The sequence below is a fragment of the Nerophis ophidion genome, linkage group LG27, assembly GCF_033978795.1.
Source record: "Nerophis ophidion isolate RoL-2023_Sa linkage group LG27, RoL_Noph_v1.0, whole genome shotgun sequence".
Taxonomy (NCBI): domain Eukaryota; kingdom Metazoa; phylum Chordata; class Actinopteri; order Syngnathiformes; family Syngnathidae; genus Nerophis; species Nerophis ophidion.
The window spans coordinates 24,389,863-24,414,592 of record NC_084637.1 but is presented as its reverse complement, the minus strand read 5'-3'; the positions used below and the strand labels follow the sequence as shown (position 1 = coordinate 24,414,592).

The window sequence follows — 24,730 nt, the reverse complement described above, 5'->3', positions numbered from 1 at the left end:
AGTCATACCTGAAAGTCGGAGGGATGTGGTGACTGTCAGTGTTTCTGAGGGAAGTCATGGAGGAGCCAAGAAAGTCGCAGCTGCCTCTTTGACAGCTGCAGGAGGAACAACACAAACTCCGCTCATGTTTACGGTAAGAGCCGACTTATTACCACAATTTTCTCACCAAAACCTGCCGGTTGACACGTGGTAGAGAACCATGTTCGCTTGACCACTGTGTTCCATATTAAAGCTTCACCAGCTGTGTTTGTGTTGTTACAGCCGGCGGCAATACACCGCTTTCCACCAACATCTTTCTTCTTTATAGTCTCCATTATTAATTGAACAAATTGCAAAAGATTCAGCAACAGAGATGTCCAGAATACTGTGTAATTATGCGATTAAGACGGACTACTTTTAGCCGTGTTCAGTGCTGGGAGAACATGTCCGCTACCACCGGTGACGTCATATGCGTTGTCATTCCGCGACATTTTCAACAGGATACCTCGCGGGATATTTAAAAGTGCAATTTAGTAAACTAAAAAGGCCGTATTGGCATGTGTTGCAATCTTAATATTTCATCATTGATATATAAACTACCAGACTGCGTGGTCGGTAGTAGTGGGTTTCAGTAGGCCTTTAGCTTGTTAACAAAACTTTCATAAATAAATAAATATAAATGAAATATATGAATGAAGTAGGTCCTTTCGACTTGGTCAATTGAAAAGTGGCTCGCCAGCAGAAAAAGTGTGGGCAGTTGCAGTTCTTCTTCCGGCCTGCAAGTGTCGCTGCCACTTGACGTCTTGTCGCCAGGCAAGGAAACAGGAGTCAGTGAAGAAGACAATGCGGATGCTTTTGTGATAATGGTGTCAACAAAGAGACGACTACTTGTGTCCTTTTTACGATTTTGGGGCTTTTAGTGAAGGCTGGACTGTTTTTTGGGGGGGAACCCAGGTGAAAATGGTGAGTGAGTCTGGTGCTAGCGAAATACAAGACACGTAGCAGAAAACAGCCGTGCCGATGAACAGTAATGACGTCAATGTTGGATTTATATCTTCCTTTTTTTATCCTTTCTTCTTCATTGTTTCGCTGCTACACGTGGACGTGTTGTTTGTTTGTATTAATGTCATGTGCATTTGCTCATTCTTTCGTTCCTTTTCTTTTTTATTATCGATTATTACAAACCCCGTTTCCATATGAGTTGGGAAATTATGTTAGATGTAAATATAAACGGAATACAGTGATTTGCAAATCCTTATCAACCCATATTCCATTGAATGGACTACAAAGACAAGATATTTGATGTTCAAACTCATAAACTTTTTTTGTTTTTGCAAATAATAATTAACTTAAAATTTCATGGCTGCAACACGTGACAAAGTAGTTGGGAAAGGGCATGTTCACCACTGTGTTACATCACCTTTTCTTTCAACAACACTCAATAAACGTTTGGGAACTGAGGAAACTAATTGTTGAAGCTTTGAAAGTGGAATTCTTTACCATTCTTGCTTGATGTACAGCTTAAGTCGTTCAACAGTCCGGGGTCTCCGCTGTCGTATTTTACGCTTCATAATGCGCCACACATTTTCAATGGGAGACGGGTCTGGACTGCAGGCGGGCAAGTAAAGTACCCACACTCTTTTTTTATGAAGCCACGCTGTTGTAACACGTGCTGAATGCGGCTTGGCATTGTCTTGCTGAAATAAGCAGGGGCGTCCATGAAAAAGACGGCGCTTGGATGGAAGCATATGTTGTTCCAAAACCTGTATGTACCTTTCAGCATTAATGGTGCCTTCACAGATGTGTAAGTTACCCATGACTTGGGCACCAATGCACCCCCATACCATCACAGATGCTGGCTTTTGAACTTTGCGTCGATAACAGAATGGATGACTCGCTTCCCCTTTGGTCTGGATGACACGATGTCGAATATTTCCAAAAACAATTTGAAATGTGGACTCGTCAGACCACACAAAAACTTTTCCACTTTGCATCAGCCCATCTTCGATGATCTTGGGCCCAGAGAAGCCGGCAGCATTTCTGGTTGTTGTTGATAAATGGCTTTTGCTTGGTATTGTAGAGCTTTATCTTGCACTTACATATGTAGTGAAAAACTGTATTTAGTGACAGTGGTTTTCTGAAGTGTTCCTGAGCCCATGTGGTGATATCCTTTAGAGATTGATGTCGGTTTTTGATACGGTGCCGTCTGAGGGATCGAAGGTCCCGGTCATTCAATGTTGGTTTCCGGCCATGCCGCTTACGTGGAGTGATTTCTCCAGATTCTCTGAACCTTTTGATGATATTATGGACCGGTGATGTTGAAATCCCTAAATTTCTTGCAATTGCACTTTGAGAAACGTTATTCTTAAACTGTTTGACTATTTGTTCACGCAGTTGTGGACAAAGGGGTGTACCTTGCCCCATCCTTTCTTGTGAAAGACTGAGCATTTTTTGGGAAGCTATTTTTATACCCAATCATGGCACCCACCTGTTCCCAATTAGCCTGCACACCTGTGGGATGTTCCGAATAAGTGTTTGATGAGCATTCCTCAACTTTATCAGTATTTATTGCCACCTTTCCCAACTTCTTTGTCACGTGTTGCTGACATCAAATTTTAAAGTTAATGATTATTTGCACAAAAAAAATGTTTATCAGTCTGAACATCAAATATGTTGTCTTTGTAGCATATTCAACTGAATATGGGTTGAAAATGATTTGCAAATCATTGTATTCCGTTTATATTTACATCTAACGCAATTTCCCAACTCATATGGAAACGGGGTTTGTATATATATATATATATATATATATATACATACACACAGACTGGTGAAGTAGGCGGGCTTTGTCGCGTGAAGAAGCCTACAATTTTTTATAATTATCTCGATATTTTCCTTAAAGTAAAAAAAACACAAAACAGTCCTAGTTACCTCAGATACTAAGTATGCCATTATTTTGACTTAGTAAATATTGACTTACTAAGACAAAACAATGACTGACTCAAGTTAATGACTTACTGTAAATAAGCGTTTGCATTAAGCGTTTGAAAAAAAGAGTTAAAAGTGGGGCCACATGCAGAAATATGCTCAACTCATCATGCTTATTTTATTACAGCATTTGGGAAGCCTGTAGTTGATTTTTATTATGTAAATGTTATATTTTTATCAACATGTGATAGCAGGGACCTGCCATTCGAAACCAGGCTGCTACATTACTAATGATTAATGTCACTATAGCTGAAAAACAATACAGTAACAATAATGATAATAATAATTAATAAAGTCAAATACAAATAAGGCAACAAGAGAAGTATCCTACACTTCTCTTTTGTAAAGTAAATCTGAACAGCCGATATGGGCATCTACATAAACTTTATGATTTGCCTGAGAAGCTGGACAGGACAAAAAAATGAAAAATAAAAATTATTATTATTTTTTTAAGACTTTAGTTTAGGCGGTGGCTCTTTGTTGTTAAGGTGAACCCTGTATATACATACAGCCGGGCCCTTGGCCAAATTGTTTTAACCCAATGCAGCCCCCAAGTCAAAAGTTTACATACACTTGTAAAGAACATAATGTCATGACTGTCTTGAGTTTCCAATAATTTCTACAACTCTTATTTTTTTGTGATAGAGTGATTGGAGCACATACTTGTTGGTCACAAAAAACATTCATGAAGTTTGGTTCTTTTATTAATTTATTATGGGTCTACTGAAAATGTGATTAAATCTGCTGGGTCAAAAGTATATATACAGCAATGTTAACATTTTCTTACATGTCCCTTGGCAAGTTTCACTGCAATAAGGCGCTTTTGGCAGCCATCCACAAGCTTCTGGTTGAATTTTTGACCACTCCACTTAACAAAATTGGTACACTTCAGCTAAATTTGTTGGTTTTCTGACATGGACTTGTTTCTTCAGCGTTGTCCACACGTTTAAGTCAGGACTTTGGGAAGGCCATTCTAAAACCTTAATTGTAGCCTGATTTAGCCATTCCTTTACCACTTTTGACGTGTGTTTGGGGTCAGTGTCCTGTTGGAACACCCAACTGCGCCCAAGACCCAACCTCCGGGCTGATGAATTTAGGTTGTCCTGAAGAATTTGGAGGTACTCCTCCTTTGTCATTGTCTCATTGTCCCATTTACTGTCTGTAAAGCACCAGTTCCATTGGCCGCAAAACAGGCCCAGAGCATAGTACTACCACCCCCATGCTTGACGGGAGGATTGGTGCTCCTGGGATTAAATCATCTTTTCTCCTCCAAACATATTGCTGGGTATCGTGGCCAAACAGATTAATTTTTGTTTTATCTTTTTGGGCCTAGAGGGCCGGAAAAAAATATCTGGTTCTCAGCTGGTAATACACCTTTTCACCACTTGTGGCAGTATTGACCATATCAAACAAACAGAAGACGTCTAAGGCTTAAGTAATACAGAAGTTTGCTAAGCGCAAAAAATACGACTAATAATAATAATGGATTAGATTTATATCGCGCTTTTCTATTGTTATATACTCAAAGCGCTCACAGAGAAGTGGGAACCCATCATTTATTCACACCTGGTGGTGGTAAGCTACATCAGTAGCCACAGCTGCCCTGGGGTAGACTGACGGAAGCGTGGCTGCCAGTTTGCGCCTACGGCCCCTCCGACCACCATTCATTCATCATTCATTCACCGGTGTGAGCGGCACTGGGGGCAAGGGGGAAGTGTCCTGCCCAAGGACACAACGGCAGCGACTTTGATGTCCATAGGTGGGAAGCGAACCTGCAACCCTCAGGTTTCTGGCACTGCCGCTCTAACCACTACGCCATACGGACTAAAGTGGTGAAGCTGCATTTTAGTTTTTCGTTTATATTTTTTTAAATGTTATTATTATTATTACTTTAATTAGATTTTTATTTTAATTTCAGCACTGCATAATTGTATGCACATTTATTTTCCATCAGTTTTTATGGGTCCCTTCTTTTGCAGTATATTGTGATTGATTGTGATCAGCTTTACATAATCCTTGGTATTATTTTTTGTTATAAACACATGCGTTTATGATCATCCTGTTAAACTGTAAGTAAGTTAGATATAATGATTGAGTATTTTCTAATCAAGATTTCTAATTCAGTGTTAATTTTTGAGTGGGCTCCGAGTCAAAAAGGTCAAAAACCTCTGCTACTTTGAGCTAGCAGCTACACAACAGCTAAGCACACAATAGCACGCAAGCTAGACATATGTAATAATAATTGAACAATATTGCAATCTAAAACACCACACTTGTCAAGACACAAAAGCTAAACATGGGAGCTTTAGGCTACTAGGAACTAGCAGCTACACAACAACTCAGCACACAATAGCACAGAAGCTTAGTGAAACAACATCACAGTCTAAAACACATTTGTCCACATAAACAAGTATCAAATAATGATAGTTTCATGTTACTTACACATACAAAGTCTCCAAGGTAGAAGCGAATTAGAAAGTATCCAGTAACAGACTTGTCCGCATTATTCAACTTACTACGTATCGACCTTGATTAATCATTGTGACCACTAGGTGTTGCAAGAAAATATATATTACCACTCCACTTCAACTTAAAACAGTCCATTCCAGATGGTTAATAATAGGGGTGTAACGTTACGTGTATTTGTATTGAACCGTTTCAGTATGCCGGTTTCGGTCTGGTTCGGAGGTGTATCGAACGAGTTTGTAAGCTAAAGTCTTCACAAGCTGCTCTGCTTTCTGCCTCTGTCTGAGCACCCAGCATTGTCCCGCCCACACAACCATCTGATTGGTTACATACAAAGCCAATCAGCAGTGCATATTCAGAGCGATGTAACAATAATAATAATAATAACGGATTAGATTTATATTGCGCTTTTCTATTGTTAGATACTCAAAGCGCTCACAGAGAAGTTGGAACCCATCTTTCATTCACACCTGGTGGTGGTAAGCTACATCTGTAGCCACAGCTGCCCTGGGGTGGACTGACGGAAGCGTGGCTGCCAGTTTGCGCCTACGGCCCCTCCGACCACCACCAATAATTCATTCATCATTCATTCACCAGTGTGAGCGGCACCGGGGGCAAGGGTGAAGTGTCCTGCCCAAGGACAAAACGGCAGCGATTTGGATGTCAATAGGTGGGAAGCGAACCTGCAACCCTCAGGTTTCTGGCACGGCCTCTCTACCCACTACGCCATGCCACCCCAGCCAGCCAATCAGCAGTGCGTATTCAGAGCGCTTGTTGTCAATGCTTCAGCGTCGAGCAGATATGTGTTTAGCAGCGGACATCGTACTCTCCCCAAATTATAAAAAACACTTCTCAGTCACAACTACTACTAGCATCACTATGAGCCCGCAGACCTTCTAGAAACTTAAACTGCAGCTCAGGTCGCTCGAAGTTCTGGCTTGAGGTGAAGGCTAATTAGCTTTTATCGTAACGTTAGGTCATTTTGCTGTGAGTGTGTGAGTGTGTGCGTGTGCGTGCGTGTGTGTGTGTGTGTGTGTGTTAGGGGCAGCAAAGCCCTGTCTGTCTGTTATTTCACATGAACTAACATAGACTCCATGGTGTTCAGGGATGAATAGTCTCTCCTATTGCTATTGTACTATTTTTTCAGCAATAGTTACATTAATCATTAGTAATGTAGCAGCTTAGTTTTGAATGGCAGGGTCCCTGCTGTCAAATGTTGACAAAAATATAACATTTACATAATAAAAGTCAACTACAGGCTTCCCAAATGCTGTAATAAATGAAGCATGATGAGTTGACTTGAAACTGTTTAATGTTGCACTTTTTATATGTAGAAGAAAGGTTTTGTCATTTTATTTAATCAAAGCAACAACTTGAGGCAGTTTAATGTGGATTAACGTGTGCAGAATTATTATAGTGTTCCCCCTGTTAAAAGGATCAAGACATTGTTTACAAATTTGGTAAATAAATAACCCAAAAATTTATATTTTGTTGTTTTCTTACTGTACCGAAATTGGACCGAACCATGACCTCTAAACCGAGGTATGTACCGAACCGAAATTTTTGTGTACCCTTACACCTCTAGTTAATAACAAACAGGTTAGTGTTTTTCTCTTTTTGACTTGTTTCACTTGATCAAAGCTTTTCCATCATTCCACGTTACAAACTAATACAAGTGTGTGTGACACCTGCTGATATCGTTTCGGATTAATGTCGGATTCGGCCAATAATCAAGGCTCCAACGTGGGTATCATATCGGAAGTGAAAAAGTAAACTAGTAACTGCAGTGAATTGTTTGTTGTCTTTGAGGCTGACGAGGCTTTGCATCGTTTCCCTGATGTCGATGACGAGGAGGAGGAGGAAGAGGGGGAGGTTACCAAGGAAACGCCAAAGCGTCCTGTCTACTGCATATGCAGGAAGCCTGACATCAATTGTTTTATGATGTAAACGCCCCCCCCGAACTGCACTACATCCACGCCTTGCCCCGTGTGCGCTCTGTCATACTGTTGTCATCTAATCAGAGGCTGCGATGGCTGCGCAGAGTGGTTCCATGGCAACTGCGTGGGCGTGTCAGAGAAGGCGGCCAAAGCCATCAGAGTTTGGTTCTGTCCGTCCTGCCGAGGTCACTCTTCGTTTTGGTGAACACAACACATTACGTCACCGCTGGCAGGTTAGCGCTTAGCGTCCTCTCCTCGTCTTCAGAGATTGACCCGTCTCTGGAGGTGAAGTATCGCCAGAAGAAGACAAAGGAGGCAGAGGAAGACGGGGAGGAATGGGAGGAGGACGGCAGCTCCACCCCCCAGGCCAAGATGGACAGGAGGCGGGGCTCGCAGCAGGTAACCTGGCAACCAGGAATTTGTTGGCTTGCACAAACAAACCTGCTGCGAGACAACCGTTGGCTTTGTCCCTCTGCTTCCTGTCCCGCAGCAAATCAAGCGCTCGGCTCGCATGTGCGGCGAGTGCAACGCCTGCTTGAGGACGCGCGACTGTGCCACCTGTGACTTTTGCAAAGACATGAAGAAGTTCGGAGGCCCTAACAAAATACGACAAAAGTGTCGCCTCAGGCAGTGTGAGGTGCGCGCACAGGTGAGTCACCACAATGCACACACAGCCTCGAACACACCTTCAGGTGTGTAAACATGTATCTAGCATGTGTGTAGCAGACATGTTCACACCTGTAGCAGACGTGATCACACCTGTAGTATGTGTAGCAGACATGTTCACACCTGTTACATGCATGTAGCAGACATGATCACACCTGTAGCATGTGTAGCAGACATGTTCACACCTGTAACATGCATGTAGCATACATGATCACACCTGTAGCATGTGTAGCAGACATGTTCACACCTGTAACATGCATGTAGCAGACATGATCACACCTGTAGCATGTGTAGCAGACATGTTCACACCTGTAACATGCATGTAGCAGACATGATCACACCTGTAGCAGACATGTTCACACCTTTAGCATGCATGCTGCAGACATGTTCACACCTGTTAGAAGCATCTAGCATGTGTATAGTATACATGTTCACACCTGTAACATGCATGTAGCAGACATGATCACACCTGTATGTGTAGCAGACATGTTCACACCTGTAACATGCATGTAGCAGACATGATCACACCTGTAGCATGCATTTAGCAGACATGATTACACCTGTAGCACGCATGTAGCAGACATGATTACACCTGTAGCATGCATGTTGCAGATATGTTCACACCTGTAGCATGCATGTAGCAGCCATGATCACACCTGTAGCACACATGAGCATGTGTAGCAGTCATGTTCACACCTGTAGCATGTGTAGCAGACATGTTCACATCTGTAACATGCATGGAGTAGGCATGATTACGCCTGTTGCATGTGTAGTAGACATGTCCACAGCTGTAGCACACATGAACATGTGTAGCAGACATGTTCACACCTGCAATTTGTGTAGTAGATATGTCCACACCTGTAGCACACATGAACATGTGTAGTATACATGTTCACACCTGCAATTTGTGTAGCAGACAGGTTCACCCCTGTAAAATGCATCTAGAAGACATGTTCACACCTCTAACATACATGTAGCAGACATGATACATCTGTAGCATGTGTAGCAGACATGTTCACACCTGTAGCATGTGTAGCAGACATGCTCACACCTGTAACATGCATGTAGTAGACATGTTCACACCTGAATCTTGTTTGTTCACACCTGTAGCATGTGTAGTAGATGTATTTACAACTGTAGCATCCATGTAGTAGAAATGTTCACACCTGTAGCTTGTACGTCCACACCTGTAGAATGTGTAGCACACATAATCACACCTGTGACATGTGTCGCAGGCATAATCACACCTGTAGCATGTGCAGCAGACATTTTCACACCTGTAGCATGCATGAAGCAGACATGTTCCCACCTGTAGCATGCATGTAGCAGACATGATCACACCTGCAGCACACATTAGCATGTGTAGCAGACATGTTCACACCAGTAGCATGTGTAGCAGACATGTTCACGCCTGTAGCATGTGTAGTAGACATCTCCATAGCTGTAGCACACATGGGAATGTGTAGCAGACATGTTCACACCTGCAATTTGTGTAGTAAACATGTCCACACCTGTAGCACACATGAACATGTGTAGTAGACATGTTCACACCTGCACATTGTGTAGCAGACATGTTCACACCTGTAAAATGCATCTAGCAGACATGTTCACACCTCTAACATGCATGTAGTAGACATGATACATCTGTAGCATGTGTAGCAGACATGTTCACATCTGTAGCATGTGTAGCATACATGTTCACACCTGCACATTGTGTAGCAGACATTTTCACACCTGTAAAAATGCATCTAGCAGACATGTTCACACCTGTAACATGCATGTAGCAGACATGATACATCTGTAGCATGTGTAACAGACATGTTCACATCTGTAACATGTGTAGCAGACATAATCACTTAATAATTAATCGTTAGGCGCCTGTAGCAGACGCGTTGAGGCCTGTAGCAGACACGTTGATGCCTGTAGCAGACACGTTGATGCCTGTAGCAGACACGTTGACGCCTGTAGCAGACACGTTGACGCCTGTAGCAGACACGTTGACGCCTGTAGCAGACAAGTTGACGCCTGTAGCAGACACGTCGACGCCTGTAGCTGACACGTCGACGCCTGTAGCTGACACGTCGACGCCTGTAGCTGACACGTCGACGCCTGTAGCTGACACGTCGACGCCTGTAGCTGACACGTCGACGCCTGTAGCTGACACGTCGACGCCTGTAGCTGACACGTCGACGCCTGTAGCTGATACGTCGACACCTGTAGCTGACAGGTCGAGGCCTGTAGCTGACAGGTCGAGGCCTGTAGCTGACAGGTCGAGGCCTGTAGCTGACAGGTCGAGGCCTGTAGCTGACAGGTCGACGACTGTAGCAGACACGTCGACGCCTGTAGCAGACACGTCGACGGCTGTAGCTGACACGTCGACGGCTGTAGCTGACACGTCGACGCCTGTAGCTGACACGTCGAAGCCTGTAGCTGACACGTCAAAGCCTGTAGCTGACACGTCGAGGCCTGTAGCTGACACGTCCACGCCTGTAGCAGACACGTCGACGCCTGTAGCAGACAGGTCGACGCCTGTAGCAGACACGTCGACGCCTGTAGCAGACGCGTCGAAGCCTGTAGCAGACACGTTGAAGCCTGTAGCTGACATGTCGCCACCTGTCGCTTACAGGACAACGCCCGTAGCAGACACGTCGACGCCTGTAGCAGACACATTGATGCCTGTATCAGGCATGTCGCCGCCTGTAACTGACATAACGGCCCCTGTAGCTGACATGACGGCGCCTGTTGTTGACATAACGTCGCCTGTAGCTGACATGACGGCGCCTTTAGCAGACATGTCGATGCCTGTAGCTGACACGTCGCTGCCTGTAGCGGACACGTCGCCGCCTATAGCTGACACAATGGCGCCTGTAGCTGACATCTCGACGCCTGTAGCAAACATGTCGACGCCCGTTGCTGACATGTCGACGCCTGTAGCAGATATGTCGACGCCTGTCGCAGACATGTCGACGCCTGTAGCAGACACGTCGACGCCTGTAGCTGACACGTCGACGCCTATAGCTGACACGTCGACGCCTGTAGCTGACACGTCGACGCCTGTAGCTGACAAGCCGACACCTGTAGCAGACATGTCCACGCCTGTAGCAGACATTTCGACGCCTGTAGCAGACATGTCCACGCCTGTAGCTGACATGTCGGCGCCTGTAGGAGACATGTCCACGCCTGTAGCAGACATGTCCACGCCTGTAGCTGATATGTCGACGCCTGTAGCTGACATGTCGAAGCCTGTACCTGACATGTTGTTTCCTGTAGCTGACATGTTAATGCCTATAGTAGACATGTCGACGCCTGTAGCTGACATGTCGACGCCTGTAGCTGACATGTTAGTTCCTGTAGCTGACATGTTGTTTCCTGTAGCTGACATGTTGTTTCCTGTAGCTGACATGTTAACGCCTATAGTAAACATGTCGACGCCTGTATCTGACATGTCTACGTTTGTAGCTGACATGTCGACACATTTAGCAGACATGTCGACAACTCTAGCAGACGTGGACGTTTGTAGCAGACAGGTCGACGCCCGTAGCAGACAGGTCAACGTTTGTAGCAGACAGGTCGATGCCCGTAGCAGACATGTCGACGCCCGTTGCTGACATGTCGACGCCTGTAGCTGACATGTCGACGCCTGTAGCTGACATGTCGATGCCTGTAGCTGACATGTCGACGCCTGTAGCTGAAATGTCGACGCCTGTAGCTGACATGTTGAAACCTGTACCTGACATATTGTTTCCTGTACCTGACATGTTGTTTCCTGTAGGTGACATGTTTGCGCCTGTAGCTGACATGACGTCGCCTGTAGCAGAAATGTCGACGCCTATAGTAGACATGTCGACGCCTGTAGCTGGCATGTCGATGCCTGTAGCTGGCATGTCGATGCCTGTAGCAGACATGTCGACGTCTGTTGCAGACATGTCGACGTCTGTTGCAGACATGTCGACGTCTGTTGCAGACATGTCGATGCCTGTAGCAGACATGTCGACGCATGTAGCAGACATGTCGACGCCTGTAGCAGACATGTCGACGTCTGTTGCAGACATGTCGACGCCTGTGGCTGACACGTCGACGCCTGTAGCTGACACATCGACGCCTGTAGCTGACACGTCGACGCCTGTAGAAGACATTTCGACGCCTGTAGCAGACACGTCGACGCCTGTAGCTGACACGTCGACGCCTGTAGCGGACACGTCGCTGCCTGTAGCGGACACGTCGCTGCCTGTAGCGGACACGTCGCTGCCTGTAGCGGACACGTCGCTGCCCGTAGCTGACACGTCGACGCCTGTAGCTGACACGTCGACGCCTGTAGCTGACACGTCGACGCCTGTAGCGGACACGTCGCCGCCTGTAGCGGACACGTCGCCGCCTGTAGCGGACACGTCGCCGCCTGTAGCGGACACGTCGCCGCCTGTAGCGGACACGACGACGATTGTAGGAGACACGTCGACGCCTGTAGTTGACATGTCGACGCCTGTAGCTGACATGTTGTTTCCTGTAGCTGACATGTTGGCGCCTGTAGCTGACATGTCAACGCCAATAGTAGAAATGTCGATGCCTGTAGCTGACATGTTGATGCCTGTAGCTGACATGTCGCCGCCTGTAGTTGACATAACGCTGCCTGTAGCTGACATGACGCCGCCTGTAGCTGACATGTCGACACCTGTAGCAGACACGACGACGCTTGTAGCTGACACGTCCACGCCTGTAGCGGACACGTCGCTGCCTGTAGCGGACACGTCGCTGCCTGTAGCGGACACGTCGCTGCCTGTAGCTGACACGACGAAGCCTGTAGCGGACACGTCGCTGCCTGTAGCGGACACGTCGCTGCCTGTAGCGGACACGTCGCTGCCTGTAGCGGACACGTCGCTGCCTGTTGCGGACACGTCGCTGCCTGTAGCTGACACGACGAAGCCTGTAGCTGACACGACGACGCCTGTAGGAGACACGTCGACGCCTGTAGCTGACATGTCGACGCCTGTAGCTGACATGTCGACGCCTGTAGCTGACATGTTGGCGCCTGTAGCTGACATGTCATTGCCAACAGTAGAAATGTCGATGCCTGTAGCTGACATGTCGACGCCTACAGTAGAAATGTCGATGCCTGTAGCCGACATGTCGATGCCTGTAGCTGACATGTCGCCGCCTGTAGTTGACATAACGCCGCCTGTAGCTGACATGACGCCGCCTGTAGCTGACATGACGCCGCCTGTAGCTGACATGACGCCGCCTGTAGCTGACATGACGCCGCCTGTACCTGACATGACGCTGCCTGTACCTGACATGACGCCGCCTGTAGCTGACATGACGACACCTGTAGCAGACACGACGACGCCGGTAGCAGACACGTCGACGCCTGTAGCTGACACGTCGACGCCTGTAGCTGACACGTCGCCGCCTGTAGCTGACAAGTCGCCGCCTGTAGTTGACATAACGCCGCCTGTAGCTGACATGACGTTGCCTGTAGCTGACATGTCGACACCTGTAGCTGACATGTCGACACCTGTAGCAGACACGACGACGCCTGTAGCAGACACGACGACGCCTGTAGCAGACACGACGACGCCTGTAGCCGACACGTCGATACCTGTAGCTGACACGTCGCCGCCTGTAGCAGACATGTCTACGCCTGTAGCAGACACGTCGATGCCTATAGCAGACACAGTGCCGCCTGTAGCTGACATGTCAATGCCTGTAGCGGACAGGTCGCCGCCTGTAACTGACACGTTGACGCCTGTAGCTGACACGTTGACGGCTGTAGCTGACATGTCGACGCCTGTAGCAGACACGTCGACGCCTGTAGCAGACACGTCGACGCCTGTAGCAGACACGTCGACGCCTGTAGCAGACATGTTGACGCCTGTAACTGACAAGTCAACGCCTGTAGCTGACATGAAAATGCCTGTAGCTGACATGTCTTTGCTTGTAGCAGACATGATTCCGCCTGTAGCAGACAAGTTGACGCCTGTAGCTGACATGTGAATGCCTGTAGCTGACATGTCTATGCTAGTAGCAGACATGATTCCGCCTGTAGCAGACAAGTTGACGCCTGTAGCTGACATGTCTATGCTTGTAGCAGACATGATTCCGCCTGTAGCAAACAAGTTGACGCCTGTAGCTGACATGTTTCATTCATGTCCACACGTGTTTCCGCCTGTAGCACATGAGGTTGTGTAAGAAGTTGGACGTTGGCGCTGTGCAGCAGAAGATGCTTCGCGTGAAAGAGGTGGAGGAGGCCAGAGCGAGCGGCGTGAAGGGGCGGGGCCTCCACAGAAAAAGTCACATGACCGAGGAGGAGGACGAGGAGGAGGAGGAAGAGGAGGCCTTCAGTGAAAGTGAGCTGGAGCTCTACAAGCAGTACAAAGCTGCTGGATTCAGAGACATGGTTAGTAGCAAGTGGGCGGAGCCAGTTGGTTGTGAGAGGCGGGACTTCCTGTCATGTGTCTTGCTGTCACAGGTGTGGCACAGCGAGGAGGAGGAGGAGGAGGAACCGGACGCCTTGAGGAAAAAGGCGGTGAAGGTGAAGCACGTGAAGAGACGCGAGAAGAAGCCGGAGAAGAAGGTGAGCTGGTCCTCACAGACCGCCATCACGCCACTGACGCTCTCGCCGCCCGGCAGAAGTCGGTGTCCGCTCCCAAGGTGGAGGTGCGGCGTCACAAGGCCAAGCAGCGGCACCGGGAGCGCGTGCGACACAGCGAAAGAGGCGGAGAGGGCGGAGCCAAGGAGCCCGGCAGCACCCTGCGCCAGTGCCTCGGTCCGGGCTGCGTCCAGGCGGCCCGGAACAACTCCAAGTACTGCACCGACGACTGCGGCATGAAGCTCGCCGCCAAGTCAGTGGCACGCACGCACGCCCGCGCCGCCGTCCTCCCCGCCACGTCACATGACCATGGCCACGTGTGCGTGTCCGCAGTCGCATCTACGAGATCGTGCCCCAGAGGATCCAGCAGTGGCAGCAGAGCCCCTGCGTGGCGGAGGAAATGGGGCGGAGACAGCTGGAGCGAATCAGGAAGGAGCAGCAGGCGGCCCGGCTCCGCCTCACGCTGATGGAGAAGCGCTTCCACGAGCTGGAGGGCATCATCGCCAACTCCAAGGTGCACCAGGTGCTGCACGACGAGGAGGTGAGGACACGCCCCGCCCCGCGCGCAGGAAGTCGGGCCGCCTTTCAAAGTAAAAGCGTGCTTACGCGTGTGTGTTTGTGTTTGTAGGTTAACGAAGGCGAGGGCGAAGACACCGACTTTCAAATCTTCTGCGTGTCCTGCAGTCACCCTGTCAACCCCAAGGTGGCGCTGAGACACATGGAGAGGTGCTACGCCAAGGTCAGTCCCCACGTCCTCCGTGTTGGCTTCCAGGTGACCTCTGCTGACCTTTGACCCTGCAGTATGAGAGCCAGACCTCCTTTGGATCCATGTACCCCACACGCATCGAAGGGTAGGACACCCGTCTCTCCGCCTGTCTCTGCGACGGTCCCTCCCAGTGTGTCCCTCACAGTGTGACCCCCACACAGTGTGTCCCTCTCACACTGTCCTTCACAGTCTGGCCCTCACAGTCTGTCCCTTCCAGTGTGTCCCTCTAAGTCTGTCCCATACTGTCTGTCCCTCACAGTCTGTCCCATACTGTGTGTCCCTCACTGTCTGTCCCTTCCAGTGTGTCCCTCACAATCTATCCCTCACAGTGTGTCCCTCTCAGTCCGTCCCTTCCAGTGTGTCCGTTGCAATCTTTTCCTCACAGTGTGTCCCTTCCAGTGTGTCCCTCACAATCTGTCCCTCACAGTGTGTCCCTTACAGTGTGTCCCTCACAATCTGTCCCTCACAGTCTGTTCCTTACAGTCTCTCCCTCACAGTCTGTCCCTTACAGTGTGTCCCTCACAATCTGTCCCTCACAGTCTGTTCCTTACAGTCTCTCCCTCACAGTCTGTCCCTTACAGTCTGTCCCTCAGTGTGTCCCTCACAGTCTGTCCCTTACAGAGTTTCCCTCACAGTCTGTCCCTCTCAGTCTGTCTCTCACAGTGTGTCCCTCACAGTGTTTCCCTCACAGTCTGTCCCTTTCAGTGTGTCCTTCACAGTCTGTCCCTCACAGAGTGTCTCTCACAGAGTGTCCCTCACAGTCTGTCCCTTACAGAGTGTCCCTCACAGTTCGTCCCTTACAGTTCGTCCCTCTCAGTCTGTCCTTCTCAGTGTGTCCCTCACAGTTTGTCCCTGACAATCTTTCCCTTACACGGTGTCCCTCACTGTCTATCCCTGTCAGTCTGTCCCTTACAGAGTGTCCCTCACATTCTGTTCCTTACAGTCTGTCCCTCGCAGTCTGTCCCTTACAGTCTGTCCTGTCCGCCTTGCAGTGCCACTCGCTTGTTCTGCGACGTCTACAACCCTCACAGCAAAACCTACTGCAAGCGCCTGCAGGTCTTATGTCCGGAACATTCCAGAGATCCAAAGGTTTGACCCGCTTTTTGTCCTATTGCTAATGCTAACGCTAGCGCTGTCAATGTCAACTCTCAACAATGCTAGGAGTCTTGTCCACATGTCAACAATGCTAATATGTCAACAATGCTAATGGCTTTGTCCACAACTTCTCAACAATGCTAATATTTGAACAATGCTAACATGTGACCTATCCTAATATGTCAATAATGCTCAAACGTCAAAATTGTTAATACATCAACAATGCTAAGATGTCAATAATGCTAACATGTCAACAATGCAAATATGTCAATAATGCTAACATCTCAACTGTGCAAATATGTCAATAATGCTAATATGTCAACGATGCTAATGGCTTTTTCTACAACTTGTCATCAATGCTAACATGTCATTAATGCTAATATGTCAATAATGCTAATATATCAACAATGCTAATATGTCAACAATGCTAATGGCTTTGTCCACAGCTTTTCAACAATGCTAATGTCATTAATGCTAACATGTCATCAATGCTAACATGTCAATAATGCTAATATATCAACAATGTTAATATGTCAACAATGCTAATATGTTAACAATGATAACATGTCAATAATGCTAATACGTCAACAATGCTAATATGTCAATAATCCTAAAATGTCACTAATGCTAATATGTGAAAATTGTGGCCCTGCATAGAGGTTGCGACTTGTCCAGGGTGTAACTCGCCTTCCGCCCGATTGTAGCTGAGATAGGCACCCACAACCCCAAAGGGAATAAGCGGTAGAAAATGGATGGATGGATGGATATCAAAATTGTTAGTATGTCAACAATGCTAATATGTCAACAATGCTAATATGCCAACAATGCTAACATGTTATCAATGCTAACATGTCAACAATGCTAATATGTCAATAATGCTAACATGTCATTAATGCTAACATATCAAATCAAATCAACTTTATTTATAAAACACATTTATAAAGCACACAGTAGCCAAAGTGTTGTACAATAGGAAGGTTAAAAGCTAACTCAAGAAAAAACGAGCAGACACAACAAAACACAAACAGAGCACGATAAAAAATAAATAAATAAAACATACAAACAGCTTCACAGCAGATGCATTATGGGATGCCATAGCAGGATGGAGATCACAGAATGTTAAAGGCCATGGAATAAAACTGTCTAAACAATGCTAACATGTCGTCAATGCTAACATGACAACAATGCTAAAAGTGTTGTTCCAATGCCAAGGTTGACGTAGAAAGATGTCCTGCAGGTGGCAGCAGACGAGGTGTGCGGCTGTCCTCTGGTCAAAGATGTCTTCCAGCCCACGGGAGAGTTCTGTCGCATCTCCAAGAGGAAGTGTAACAAACATTACTGCTGGGAGAAACTACGCCGCGCTGAGGTCGACCTGGAGAGAGTCCGAGTGGTACTGCAATTTTTTTATAAACACTGTCTAGACGGCGGGACCCAATGATGCCAACAAGTGTGTGTGTGTGTGTTCTGGCAATGTGTACTTAATGGGGACATCGCTCTGTTTACACACTTTTAGGGGACCTCTTCAAGATTCAAGATGAATTTATTGTCAATTCTTTAACATGCACAAGACATAACAACTGAAAATTACATTTTCGGCACAGTCTCACTAAGAGCAGACATACGTTACAGGGAGACAAGACGGGGCTGCCAACGGATCAGCCATTTTTACGGTGCTTCTTAAAAAAGGTGGGAAAAAGGTGATATTGGGAAAGGGGGGAAGATTAAAAAAAATATCAGTCAAAGCCTGGACCCACGGGAAAAAAAACAATAATTTGCCATAGCACACATATAATCCCAACAGCTCACAACAGAGGGAGGGGTGGTTGGGGCCCTGGAGGCCGGGCTGCTGCTATAAAGCGCTGTTCAGCCGTCCATCAGCTCGAATGGGAATTAAGCGTTGGTGAAGGTGTTAGGTGGGGGTGGGTAGTGTGTTTGTATATACATTGGGGCAAAAAAGTATTTAGTCAGCCACCGATTGTGCAAGTTCTCCCACTTAAAATGATGACAGAGGTCTGTAATTTTCATCATAGGTACACTTCAACTGTGAGAGACAGAATGTGAAAAAAAAATCCAGGAATTCACATTGTAGGAATTTTAAAGAATTTATTTGTAAATTATGGTGGAAAGAGAGAGAATTAAATATTGTATAATAATCATGTATAACCATATATTGTCATGCATTATATTATGATAATAATCGCATACAATGTGTATATAATGTATAATCATGTATAACCATATATGGTCATGCATTATAGTATAATAATAATCACATACATTGTATATATAATGTACAATAATCATGTATAACCATGTATGGTCATGCATTATAATATAATAATAATTACATACAATATGTGTATGTGTGTGTGTGTGTATATATATATATATATATATATATATATATATATATATATATATATATATATATACACACACACACACATATATATACATATTTTGTGTATATATATATATATATATATATATATATATATACAGTGGGGCAAAAAAGTATTTAGTCAGCCACAGATTGTGCAAGTTCTCCCACTCTAAATGATGACAGAGGTCTGTAATTTTCATCATAAGTACACTTCAACTGTGAGACACAGAATGTGAAAAAAAAAATCCAGGAATTCACATTTATTTGTAAATTATGGTGGGAAATAAGTATTTGGTCAACCATTCAAAGCTCTCACTGATGGAAGGAGGTTTTGGCTCAAAATCTCACGATACATGGCCCCATTCATTCTTTCCTTAACACGGATCAATCGTCCTGTCCCCTTAGCCGAAAAACAGCCCCAAAGCAGGATGTTTCCACCCCGATGCTTCACAGTAGGTGTGGTGTTCTTGGGATGCAACTCAGTATTCTTCTTCCTCCAAACACGACGAGTTGAGTTTATACCAAAATGGATACATGGATGATACAGCAGAGGATTGGGAGAATGTCATGTGGTCAGATGAAACCAAAATAGAACTTTTTGTATTAACTCAGCTCGTCGTGTTTGGAGGAAGAAGAATACTGAGTTGCATCCCAAGAACACCACACCTACTGTGAAGCATGGGGGTGGAAACATCATGCTTTGGGGCGTTTTTCTGCTAAAGGGACAGGACGATTGAATGAATGGGGCCATGTATCGTGAGATTTTGAGCCAAAACCTCCTTCCATTAGTGAGAGCTTTGAATGGTTGACCAAATACTTATTTTCCACCATAATTTCCAAATATTTTATTTAAAATTCCTACAATGTGAATTGCTTGATTTTCTTTCACATTCTGTCTCTCACAGTTGAAGTGTACCTATGATGAAAATTACAGACCTCTGTCATCATTTTAAGTGGAAGAACTTGCACAATCTGTGGCTGACTAAATACTTTTTTACCCCACTGTATGCCCATAGTCTTTAGGTGAAGTGAAGTAGTGTTCATAAGCCCAAGGTCGTTCTGCATGCAATGCAAGCAAAGTTCGACTTCCGGGTGTCGAGAGAGGTCAAAAGCGTCCATCTTTGAGATTCTTCAGGGGATAATTACAGAACAGCCTGTTCTTGTCCTCAAGGCCATTCGGGGGAGTCAAATCGTAGATAAGGATTTTTTTTTTTTCTCGAGCAGGCATTACAATGGCTTGCCTGTTCTATTCAACCATGCTGGTTGCTCTCATATCCAATCTTTCCTTTTCAAGCTTGTCCATGATGTGAGCCATCTTGCGATTCAGTTCAGAAATCGCCCCAGACCGTGATCCCACAGCCCGACCCAATCCGTCCATTGCGACAAACAGCCTTTGGGCTCCTTGAGTAGCTGCCATCGTCTTACGAATTTTACGATACACCAGAGCAATGCCCAGCCCAATCAGCAGGTACCCCACGATCATGGTTCCAAATAGATCGATGTCTTCCACGTCCTTGATGGAAAGGACCGAGAGGTGCATGATTCTCCATTTGTCCCAGGAATCTCTCACGTACCCCGCAGCAATGGTTCCATCGGGGCAGCCAGGCTCCCCAGAACCTCTATTCCTCGTCAAAAATATTTTGTCAATAGAGTCGAGAGTCCAGCTAATCAATTCCATGTCTGATGTTTAGATTTGGAGTACAGCGCAAAGAAAGAGGCTTCAAAAAGTTTAGACAAGACAAGACAAAAGAGAGCAAGCAAGGAAAAGACGGGAGGAGAAAAAAATGCGACCGCCCTCACCAGAGGCAAGACAGAAAAAAAATCGGACAATATGGGGACCAAAAAACAGGTCCCCTGAAGGGAAACATTTTTAAATGATAGTCCGATCCATTCTGAAGATGCTTAAGTGATTTTTAAGCTTTGGCCCATAAAACATGTTTACTGAAAAATAACATCAAATTTGAACTTTTTTTTTTTTTTTTGAATGGTCCTCAGTAGTCACAAACTAATTTGTGTGAATTATGCAAAATGATTTAAATTTGGTCCCCATGAACAATATTAATAATTTTTCCCCAGGGTCCCCAGCAGGGGCGTCACTAGACCTAATACTGTACTGGGGCACACCTGGGGCACAAATAATTCATGAGAGCAAAGCGTGCAAGCAAAAACATTTTTGGCACTTATTTGTCATGAAAAAATACATAAATAGTGCTTTAAACTATGAAATCATATCAGATTATGTTGTATGGATCTTTAATTTACCACCTGAAATTAACTAATGCATTCGGCCTACTTGTGCACCTTTTTACTCCAGACTTCTAAACTGCTCCTGGTAAAAGCAAAAAGGAAGAGCAATGATGTTTTTGAAATATTTATATTACAGTAACTGTTATACAGTTGACCAGTGGTTCCCAACTGCTGGGTCGTGACATAAAAGTGGATTGTGTGTCATTTTCAGTGAGTCGCAGTCAGATGTCTGCATGGGAAAAAAAAGTTTAGCGAGAAAAAAATCTAATTGTGGCAACAAAACCAGATATTTTTCGCCATTTTTCTAGTGACTATTAGTGAGTATTTTAGCAAAAGGCAAACCGACTAACAAGTTGGAGGAGGACTCAGGACAGACATGGAAATATATTTTTTTAAAATATAAATGGGGCATCAAAACCCGATATTTTCAGCCATCTTTCTGGTAACAAATACAGAAATGTTACTAGTTTTTCTGGAAACAAAGCCAGATGCTTTAACTGTAGCCATTTTTCTGGTGACGAAACAAGATTATTTTAGTCATATACAAACCGATTAACAAGACAAGTCTACTGTGCTATTTTCCTTGAATGATTTAAACATTTGACTCACGACTTGATGATATGGAAAAATGTTTTTCTTCCTGAAGATAAACCATTTGAGAAGCACTCAACTCACACATGCTTACTCCAAATCATCATTGATGCAGAACCAGCAGACAATAACCAACATTATGTTTCATGTTCATTGGAAATTCCCCCGACAACTCTTACAGCAAATGAATATGTTTGTCTTGTTTCAAGGAATAACGTTAGCTAACTTAGCATCAACTTAAGACAATTATGTTGCCTAATTAGCTAGGACTTCACTTATATCTCTCATTCCTCGCTTCTTCTTCCCTGCTGTGAGCGAATAACTTTCATAAATCCATCTAGGAGTTACAGTTTGAGGCGAATCAAAATCAAAATAATATAATTAACAACTTGTTGTTGGCTAACGTTACCTACTTCGTGATTCTTATCCTCTCTCTCTCTCTCTCTCTCTCTCTCAACTGGTCCCCACATGAGAATAAATTACCATATTAATTAGCCATGTGCTCATTGTTACGTGGAGTGAATACAGTAGCAATCAATTACCATACTAAGTAGTATGTGCGCTGTAGTGTGTGTTATGTAGACTTAAAACTCTGAAGCGTTTTTTTATTGGTGACATTTTTAATGGGGCACTGCAGATCAATACTGGGGCACTTGCCCCAGTGAAATCTGTCTGGCATGATCAGCACATTACTTCATCAATCCATTTAACCCAGAGTGGGTGGCACTGGGAGCAGGTGTGTAGAGTGTCTTGCTCAAGGACACATTGGCAGAGACTAAAATGGCGGAAGCCGGGATCAAACCTGCAACCCTCAAGTTGTTGGCATGGCCGCTCTACCAACCGAGCTGTGCGTGCGTGCGTGCTGAAAATGCTTACGTAATGGGGACATTGCTCTGTTTACACAGTCACCTTTAGTCGACCTCTGACGGTATGGGGACAAAAAAACAGGTCCCCTAATTCAGTGGTCCCCAACCTTTTTGTAGCTGCGGACTGGTCAACGCTTGGAAATTTGTCCCACAGGGGGACGAGGGGGATTTAAAAAAAAAAAATTGTCATCAAAAAGGGAGGTTTTTTGGGTTGGTGCACTATTTTTAATGGTATGTTGTGTTTTTATGTTGATTTAATTTTAAAAAATAATAAATGTTTTTTTTCTGCGGCCCGGTACCAATCGAGCCGCGGCCCGGTGGTTGGGGACCACTTCCCTAAAGGGAAACCTTTTTAAATGATAGTCAAATCCATTTTGAAGATGCCTAAGTGGTTTTTAAGCTTTGGCCCATAAAACATGTTTACTGGTTTGTTTGAGTGTGAGACATTTGCATTTCCTTTTTTTTTTTTTTAAATGGTTCTCAGGAGTCACGAACAAATTTGTGTGAGTTATGCAAAATTATTTAAATTTGGGGCTTCACGGTGGAAGAGGGGTTAGTGCGTCTGCCTCACAATACGAAGGTCCTGCAGTCCTGGGTTCAATCCCAGGCTCGGGATCTTTCTGTGTGGAGTTTGCATGTCCTCCCTGTGAATGCGTGGGTTCCCTCCGGGTACTCCGGCTTCCTCCCACTTCCAAAGACATGCACCTGGGGATAGGTTGATTGGCAACACTAAATTGACCCTAGTGTGTGAATGTGAGTGTGAATGATGTCTGTCTATCTGTGTTGGCCCTGCGATGAGGTGACGACTTGTCCAGGGTGTACACCGCCTTCCAGCCGATTGTAGCTGAGATAGGCACCAGCGCCCCCTGCGACCCCAAAAGGAAATAAGCGGTAGAAAATGGATGAATGGACGGATTTAATTTTGGTCCCCATGAACCTTATTAACTCATTTTCCCCAGGGTCCCCAGTAAGAATGATCAGCACATTACTTCATCAATCCAGAGATTTAAAGACATGTATGAGCTAACTGGGCAGTGACCATTATACCTAATTTTTGTTATGCATCCACAACCTGTTGAAAGGGTGGTCCCCACAAGTCACGATCAAAAACTTGGTCCCCATTTCAAATGATAACCAGTGTGTGTGTGTGTGTGTCCCATTAGTGGTACAAACTGGACGAACTGTTCGAGCAGGAGAGGAGCCTGCGGGCCGCCATGACCAACCGAGCAGGTCTACTAGCTCTCATGCTGCATCAGACCATCCAGCATGACCCCGTCACCACCGACCTGCGCTCGGGCAAAGACCGCTAGAGATGGCTTTTATTGTGAAGGGGAGAGAAAGGAAGTGTGCCGTCATCCCCGCTCAACCCAGCAGCACTTCCTCAAAAACATCTGTAACTCCAGCCTTCTGTTTTATACCATTTGTAACTTTTAAACGTTGACATATTATCTTGTATTTCTTACATATTGTGTTTCTATTTTGTATTTGTTTCTTCACAAATCCACTTATCCCTTTTCACTTCTGTAGAAACACAACAAATACTTTGTATGAACAATTTTGGAAATGACATTCCAAGAAACTTCAGACAAAATATGAATTTCTGTTTTTAGGGCGAAACAAACAAAAAAACAAAAGACAATAAAGTGACATTAAAACAATGTCAATCAGTTGTATTTTGTTTCATTACAATGGGGTAAATAATGCTAACTTGAAGAAGGAACTGAGCCGGAAGGCAAAGCTCTCAATTTACCGGTCGATCTACGTTCCCATCCTCACCTATGGTCATGAGCTTTGGGTCATGACCGAAAGGATAAGATCACGGGTACAAGCGGCCGAAATGAGTTTCCTCCGCCGTGTGGCGGGGCTCTCCCTTAGAGATAGGGTGAGAAGCTCTGCCATCCGGGAGGGACTCAAAGTAAAGCCGCTGCTCCTTCACATCGAGAGGAGCCAGATGAGGTGGTTCGGGTATCTGGTCAGGATGCCACCCGAACGCCTCCCGAGGGAGGTGTTTAGGGCACGTCCAACCGGTAGGAGGCCACGGGGAAGACCCAGGACACGTTGGGAAGACTATGTCTCCCGGCTGGCCTGGGAACGCCTCGGGATCCCCCGGGAAGAGTTAGACGAAGTGACTGGGGAGAGGGAAGTCTGGGTTTCCCTGCTTAG

The 24,730-nt window shown here is 45.6% G+C and overlaps 1 protein-coding gene across 3 annotated transcripts; it reads left to right on the top strand.

Moving 5' to 3' along the window:
• Window positions 1-775: 775 nt before the first annotated feature.
• On the top strand, window positions 776-24,225 carry LOC133544109 (CXXC-type zinc finger protein 1-like). 3 transcript variants are annotated; one of them, XM_061889173.1, is made up of 14 exons: window positions 776-942; window positions 7,243-7,376; window positions 7,455-7,555; window positions 7,636-7,769; window positions 7,861-8,019; window positions 14,245-14,427; window positions 14,500-14,604; window positions 14,661-14,872; window positions 14,953-15,160; window positions 15,248-15,358; window positions 15,421-15,470; window positions 16,378-16,474; window positions 17,718-17,870; window positions 23,731-24,225. In XM_061889173.1, exons 1-14 carry the CDS (start codon window positions 940-942, stop codon window positions 23,875-23,877), a joined length of 1,797 nt encoding a protein of 598 aa, XP_061745157.1. In that variant the 5' UTR covers window positions 776-939; the 3' UTR covers window positions 23,878-24,225. The 3 variants fall into 3 exon arrangements, with proteins under 3 accessions (XP_061745157.1, XP_061745156.1, XP_061745155.1); XM_061889172.1 differs by having other exon boundaries at window positions 14,203-14,427; window positions 14,664-14,872; XM_061889171.1 differs by having other exon boundaries at window positions 777-942; window positions 14,203-14,427.
• Window positions 24,226-24,730: the final 505 nt, after the last annotated feature.

Excerpts from the sequence above, each read along its gene's own strand:
- LOC133544109 (XM_061889171.1), top strand. Across the intron at positions 15,359-15,420 it reads TGGAGAGGTGCTACGCCAAG|TATGAGAGCCAGACCTCCTT; the intron begins GTCAGTCCCCAC and ends TTGACCCTGCAG. Across the intron at positions 16,475-17,717 it reads AACATTCCAGAGATCCAAAG|GTGGCAGCAGACGAGGTGTG; the intron begins GTTTGACCCGCT and ends GATGTCCTGCAG.